Here is a 7,707-nt window from a genome sequence, read left to right on the forward strand (position 1 = left end):
TGAGTGTCTCCAGGAGTCAGGCGCACCACAAAGAGCACAAGTGCACCTCGCCATATCGCACTCAAGCAATGAGTGTCTCCAGAGTCAGCCATGCCACAAAGAGCACAAGTGCTGGTAGTGGACATTTTCCTATGGGCCTATATGTCCTCGGTTGACAATGAGTGCCTCGCTAGTCTCCAAAGGAACATACATATTTTTCCCGATACGGGTGTTTTCCATAATAGCTTCCACGAGGCCACATCTCTATCAGTACTAGAGGAACCAGCAGAACCGTTGATCCAAGCTTCCTGTCTGTACTTTGTAGCAACATCATCTTGTATGCTGATCTCACAGTACAACAACCACTTTTCTCAAAGTGCCACGCCCAGCTATCTTCTACCTCACTTGTATAGATAGATATATTAAGAATAGATGAAATATAAATTGGTAAACACACCTCTGATAGTTCCTCCATGTCCCATCTTGCGGCTACAAGTAAACGTGGATTGGTTACCCGGCATCCATAGGGGTGCAACATGACGTCCATTGGAATCCAATTGTCAGACCATATATGAGTTGAAGCTCCGTTGCCAATTCTCTGTATCAATCCCCGCTTGAGTACATCACGTCCTTCTACTACTGCTCTCCAAATCTGGCTTGGATGGTTACCCAGTTCTGCATTCAAAATCGAGCACGAAGGGAAATATAAAATTCTTGCACCAAGTGATTCTGGGTTTTGTAGATGTGCCACACCTGTTTAGCTTTTTTTTCTGAGCTTTAGAATGCGCCATGCCTGTTTAGCTAGGAGAGCCAAATTTAAAATTTCAAACCATGAAACTAGGTTACACCCACACCCACTAAAAGAGTTTTTTTAGGGGAACCGTACTAAAAGAGGTACTATTGCCAGATTGCCAAGACGGGCCAAGAAAGCGGGCATGAACGAACTGGCCCAAATTGCACGGTCTAGGACCAGTTTACACCCACCAGACACCAGAGGGCACGAGTCAAGCGGGGCTCCTCCTTTCTTCTTGCCAGCCGTCGCAGTCTCTCTTCGACGTCTGCTCTCCTGCTCCCAAGCCCCTCCCTCGTAGCTAGGCTAGGGTTTTACTTTCCCCTCCGACAAGCTTTTTCCGGCGCGCCACGATGACGGCCACCGAGCTGCTCCGCGCCCAGCTCGAGGAGCAGAGCATCGAGGTGATCCTCCATTCCGAGCCCTCCCCCCTCTCCGATTTGGTGCCATGTCAGACTAAAGAATCTTCGCCTCACATTTCAGAAAAAATAAAAATAAAAAAAATATTTCCCATTCTTGCTTGTTCGGCCCCTGGATTGGCGTGTTCGGTTGCTGTGGTGGTGTTATAGCGCTAGATCTCGTCAGTCCATGTCGCCTAGGTCGCACAGAACTCTGTAAAGGGTGGCCAACCTGATGGCACTTCCCTTGAATGCTTGTCCTTTCTGGTATCCTAAGGCTTTTCATGGTGAAGGGCAGCGGGTCCGGTCAACCCAGGCCTACATGAACCTCCAGCTGAGGGATTCATGCTCACTTGTCCAACTGGGAGTTTCATTTTCAGGCCCAACCTTTCATCTTTCTGCTCCTAACTTTGCTCTTACATATAGTACATTGTACTTCTTCATTTGTTTGCCGGTTGTCCTAGTTATGTATAGTTTGTGGTCCACTTTCAGAGCAATCTCTAGTGTTGCAAATTGAAATGCTACTGCTTTGTCTTATGGATACAAATCTGAAAAGAATTTTAAGCGAGCATAGATAAATCATCCACCTTTGATCTTTTCTACAGTAGAAATCAGACCTTGCTTGTTTGTAAATAGCTTTGGAAGTCGATTAGTAGCCTAAGTATCTTGTGTGTATGGTTACATGCTTTATGGCATATTTCCTGTACCAACAATATAATTGTGCGAGTATACCTTCTGTTGTCAAAGCAGAGAGTAGTTCCTTGTAATTTCAGTTTATCTTCTCGAGTGTCATTTCAGTTTATCTTCTGCTGATGCTACTTACTATGTGCTCGCATATTCATGTTGTTAGATTGTTTACTATTCTTTCATTTCTGCATACGGCTAACTCTGTTTCCCCGCACTCTGCATATGCCCTGTTCCGAGGGAGTGCTGTTTGGTCTTTAATACTTACAACAGTCAAGTAATATGATTTTTGTAATGCATACTCTCAGGGAGATGAGCCTATCCTTGAGGATGATGACGACGGCGATGAATACGATGATGAGGATGAGGATGAAATAGATGACCATGATGTTGAGGGTATGTTCAAATTATGTAGTTCCTTCTATTCAGTTCAAGTAGCCACTTAGTTACAGATAAGCATATTTCTTATCGTAATGCTGCCTTGTAAGTTCTAACATAAGTTTAAACATCTGAAGTTATTGCCCATACCCGAATTTTAAATTAAACGTTGCTTATTCAACTCCTGAATCGGTGGATTATTTTGTTTCTATTGGGCTAAATTTTGGCATTTCCATAATTTCGAAATTGTTACTTGATCTGTTCCTCAATGAACAAACTCCAAATTTACCTATTTTGGTTCACTTTGACCTGTTTTTTATTTGAAGATTCAGAACCGACCAGTTTGTACTTGTCTAATGCTCTGTTCTTTACGAACCATCGCTATGCCGTTGTGGTCTATATTCTCAGTTTTGTGGAATTGTATCATATGCACTTATTCCTGAATTATTCAGCACTGCTTACTTACAGAATATATAGTTTCTTGAGTACTTCCTGCCATTTGTATGTAATATTCATGTATGTACTGTGGTGGCACCTTGTATCAATTTGAACTTAACATATACATGAATGTTCAGCTATAGCATTTAGTTTGATAGGAACAAATCCTGAATATAAAATCTTGCTTTTGCAAGTATAATTTTGGTAGGTGAATCATTTCAATGCATTTAGTATGAACTGATGCTGGAATTTCCATTATATCAATAGCTAATCCTTTTTACCTTACCCTAAGTGGCAAAACTAAGATGTTCAAAATTCCAAAATCGACAATGGATACCAAGAAGACTTGATTACAGTCACAGTTTCTATTCAATCTTGCTTTAGAAAAGTTTAAGTGTTGTATGAATGTTACACTTGCCATTTTCAGCGATTGCAGATAATAACCCACAAAGTGAACTATGTCCAGTTGTAGAAATCTGGGCTTTTGCAAATTTTGAAAATCTGACATTATGCGTCTGTGCTTTCTGGGACTAGGAGGTGATGCTAGTGGAAGATCTAGGCAGACAAGGAGTGAGAAGAAGAGCAGAAAAGCAATGGAGAAGCTTGGCATGAAGGTCATTACTGGTGTGAACCATGTAACTATCAAAAAGAGCAAGACCGTGAGCATCTTAACCACTTTACGACATTGTTCCCTGAAGCATAATTATATGCTAGTGGTTATCATATTTTCTTAAGTCCTTCTCCAACACAATTGCAGGTTACGTTTGTCCTCTCCAAGCCAGATGTCTTCAAGATCTCACACTCAGAAACCTATGTCATTATCGGGGAGATCAAGTTCGAGGACCTGAACACTGAGCTGCAGACACAAGCGACAGAGCACTTCAAGGCGCCGGGCCCAAGCAGGGTCAATTCAAAGGGTGAGCCGTCTGTGGCAGCAATCCAAGATGACGAGGAGGTCGACGAGACGGGTGTTGACAAGAAGGACGTCGAGCTCGTGATGATGCAGGCCTCCGTGTCGAGATCCAGGGCTGTGGAGGCACTCAAGGCTGCGGATGGCGACATCGTCAGCGCCATCATGGAGTTGACTAACTAGGTCCTGGAAGGTGGAGTTGTGTCCTGATAATAGGGGGGTTGGGTCAATGCTGTCTTTTGGATGTCCTCTTGAATTTTGCAGCTGCGTAATTGGAGGCTCTGTGTCTCTGTTGAAAGCTGAAACAGTATTTTGGAGCATGTTGTTTCGGATGTGGGTATGGCTCCAGAATGTGGTGAATGCCACCTTTTTTTCTTGGAGATGTAGGTTTTGGAGGCGTTTAAACATGTGATGATCAGCAAACTGCTTGCTCTTATGGGAAAATCTGAATTGGTTGTGCCAAGTTTTCCTACAAACGGATGTCATTCTGTGTTCCAGACAATATGTCATTCTAGCTAGCTTTTGTGTTTTGTTAACTAACTACAGCCCTTGTGAGATTTTGAGACAGCTTTCAAGTTTGTTTTGCCACATGGATCGAAACAAGTTAAGGAAGACACGAAAATAAATGGCCTCTTTATGCTTGTGGCGAAGCTCTGTCAATGAACAATTGGGTTTTGTTTGTTTGGTTGTCAATTCATTTATCTTGCCAATGTTTTCCACTTATAGGTGACCAAAATTTGTTGCGAGGCAAAAACCCTTGGTCTTTTTGGTGCAAATTCTTGGAGATACCTTTGCTTTTCTAGGACAAATGTGATTCATATGCATTACTAAGTTTTAGGTTGTACTGCTGTGAGAAGAAAGAGTTGTAGATTGTGCTGGTTGCCTGCTCATGTATGTGTTGGTTACAGGGGGGTCACGCTTCCTGCATGAGCGAGCGCCTCTCCCTGTGTTGGGATGTTGGCTTCAGGCCTTTTCGCCCTCTCTGTCCTTTCATCCTGCCTCCATCGGCTCAGTGAGCTGGAATCTGCGCCCCTCTCGACCGCTACTGCCTCCAGTCCTCCACCTCACGTGAGACCACCTGGCGTTGCCCAGAAGGGCCACAGCGATTTCGGCAACTAATGATACGACGGGCGGGCTGCGGCGAGGTACTTTTCCTTGCTCTTGAGAACTATTTTCCGTTGAATATAGACCCAATTTTTCCTTTTTTTATTCCTTAGAAGGCCGTCGCACCTTTCTGTTCCTTAGAATCATTTTTGTGTGTGTTTCGGGCGGTATCAAACAGTCACCTAATATCTTATCCACCTCTTCAGGAAAATGAATATCTCCGGAAAATATTTTGAGTTCCGTATGGCTTTTTTTTCTCTTCACTCGGACCAATCTGCCTAATCGACTTCTTGTATTTTTTGTGAGTTGTGTATCCACTCCAATAATACTATTGTCAAGTATCTTTAGGGATGAAGATCTCAGCAAGAGATGAAGTTCTTGAAGAATGAAAAAAACCTGATCTACTTACTTTTGGTACTCCCCAAGGTCCAGCTCTCCTGATTTGCTCGCATATTGTAAGTCTAAGGTTCCGAATCGGAATGCACTAGGACTTCTCGTCTCGTGAGCGTGGGTTGCAATCTAGGGGGGAACAGAGGGAAAAAATGTTTTATCCAGTTTTTACAGCGCGAAGTTTTTTGTCCACTTTCTGATTTTCTGCCCGTAGCTATCTCCCTATGGAGGGATTCGGCTGAGCTGTACTGCCATCTTCCAATCTTTTCCTATGCGCGAGTCGATCAGTGATCCCGCTGCCTTCCCTCCTCGGAAATAGATGCTCCTGGAATTCTCCAACACCTGAGATGAACTTTTGAGATGATAAGTTTCCATATGCCTTCCATTCATATTTCATAAAGGATTGCGTCAATGCAACCCATTGATTATTGTCACTGCTCTCTCTCTCTCCCGCTTGGGAACCTTGACTATGATCGTGTTTGTTTGTCTGCTAGTACCATCCAGATAACATAGTTAGAGGCCACATGGAGACTATAGAGAGGAGCACTGGGTCCTTTATAAGTGCCGGTCATGCTTAGGCCGAGGAAGGTTGGTGAGCACATTACCTATCCATCCATTAATTTTGTGACCAATTCATTGAGTACCGATTGTACCTAAGCCTCAAGTGCCCTTTATAAGTGCCGGTCATGCTCATGCTCTGCTCCATTTTCTTGGCTCACCCCAAACTCTACACTCAACACTTGTTTGCCAAGCTTTTCAGAGAGTGCGTTCAGAACCAGTATGCCTCATACACCTTCTGGAATTTGTGGAAGTAGCGAAATGCTCGAATCACCACCTCCTGCCCTTCGGAGTCACAGATGGCCTCCAAGATTGCAAATGACATGTCATCATGTTTTTCTTTTTGAGGGAAACAATAGGACTCTTCTGCATATTTTTATTGATTTTTGAAAACAGGTACAAAACAATAATAAGGTCCCATAGGCCCAAAGGAAAACATACACTATAGAAAAAGGAAAAACAGGGAAACCTAGAGCAGCAAAAAACTATACAGGTAAATGATCCATTTGATCTCATCCTTGAATTTTCTTCTGCAGTTGTAGTGGTTTGGTTGTGTGCCTTTGAAATGAAATCATTCCTCGTGGTCCAGATTGCCCAAGTCACCAGAATGATTATTTTCATGGAAAAAGGTACCTGCAGCAGTTATTTGAGGACCTTAACTTCTTCCTGTATGCCCATAAAATTTGGAGTCCAAGTTGGACAGATATATGCCCAACAGAGTTGAGCAAATGGGCAGTGGAGAAAAAGATGGTCCCTGGTTTCCAATATGCCTGCATTGCACATAACACAAGTATAGCTTGGTATATAGAAGTTCTTTCACATCAAAAGAGCTCTGGTGTTCAGTCTATTGTTTGCCAGTAGCCAGAAGAAAATTTTGTGCTCAAGCTAACAACAGGTTGCCCATTTCCACTTGATAAGTGGCATTGCTGCAGGGAAATGAGTGAGCTGTTGGTAAGCTTGCGACACTTTAAAAACATTTGACCCCTGAGGCATTTGCCAAACATCTGGATCATCATGTAAAACCAGCGGTTGCAAAAATTCTTCCATCTCCTGAAATTGCAAATAAGCTTCCTCTGACAGCGGTAAATGGAAGTGATCGGAGAGGTCCTATAAATGCCAAACGGCAAAAACAGATATTTGCTTAGTTGTGGCAAAAGAATGCAAATGTGGCCATTTCTGCATTGCAGGTAATCCAACCCAGCTACCAGTCCAAAAGTTCAGAGAAACCCCACTATGAATAATGCAAGCTCATTGCTCTTTGTAGATTGCTAACAGTTTAAGACAATCTCTCCACCAGAAAGAGCACCCAGCCTGAGGAGTATCAGGAGTACTTTGCTGGTAGTAAACCTCCCAAACAAGGTTCACCCGAGGAATATTGTCATGGCTTATGAACTTATGCACCATCTTGAGCAGTAAACACGTATTTTGGATGGAGAGATTTAAGAAGCCAAGGCCACCTTTAACTTTAGGTCTGCAAATAAGGTCCCAAGCTGCCAATGGTGGGTTTTTTCTCTCGAGATCTTTTCCCCTCCAGAAGCAATGCCTTATGTATTTATCAATTTGCTCAATGATGCCCTTGTAAAGAAGCAAGCAGCTCACACTAGTAGAAAAAGGGGCTTTCGTTCGGGCATGGCCAGTCCATTAGTCCCGGTTCCGCCACGAACTGGGACCAATGGATGCATTTGTCCCGGTTCGTGAGCCCAGGGGGCCGGCCGGTACCTCGTGGGCATTGGTCCCGGTGCGTATGGACCCATTTCTCCCGGTTCTAGGCACGAACCGGGACCAATGGGCCTCGCTCCTGGCCCACAAACATTGGTCCCGGTTCTTGGCTCGAACCGGGATAGAAGGCTGGGCTTTAGTCCCGGTTCCAGCCATGAACCGGGACAAATGAGTTACCAATATATACCCCGTCACCGCAGCAGAGCACTCCACAGTGCTCTGTTCTTTCTGGCCGGCGATGAGAGGGCATTTGGGTGCTCTAGCTCACCTCCTATGCACATGAGGTGTTCGATGAAATGCCCGAGCCACGCTAGTTAAGCTTTCTCCTCTCGAAGGTCGACCTCCAAGCTCCATTTTCC

General features: G+C 44.0%; 1 protein-coding gene across 2 annotated transcripts; it reads left to right on the forward strand.

The window, feature by feature from the left end:
* Nucleotides 1-1,122: 1,122 nt before the first annotated feature.
* On the forward strand, nt 1,123-3,814 carry LOC123063374 (nascent polypeptide-associated complex subunit alpha-like protein 1). 2 transcript variants are annotated; one of them, XM_044487139.1, is made up of 4 exons: nt 1,123-1,173; nt 2,160-2,247; nt 3,202-3,326; nt 3,425-3,814. In XM_044487139.1, exons 1-4 carry the CDS (start codon nt 1,123-1,125, stop codon nt 3,758-3,760), a joined length of 600 nt encoding a protein of 199 aa, XP_044343074.1. In that variant the 3' UTR covers nt 3,761-3,814. The 2 variants fall into 2 exon arrangements, with proteins under 2 accessions (XP_044343074.1, XP_044343076.1); XM_044487141.1 differs by having other exon boundaries at nt 3,205-3,326.
* Nucleotides 3,815-7,707: the final 3,893 nt, after the last annotated feature.

This window comes from Triticum aestivum, chromosome 3A, assembly GCF_018294505.1.
Source record: "Triticum aestivum cultivar Chinese Spring chromosome 3A, IWGSC CS RefSeq v2.1, whole genome shotgun sequence".
Lineage (NCBI taxonomy): Eukaryota > Viridiplantae > Streptophyta > Magnoliopsida > Poales > Poaceae > Triticum > Triticum aestivum.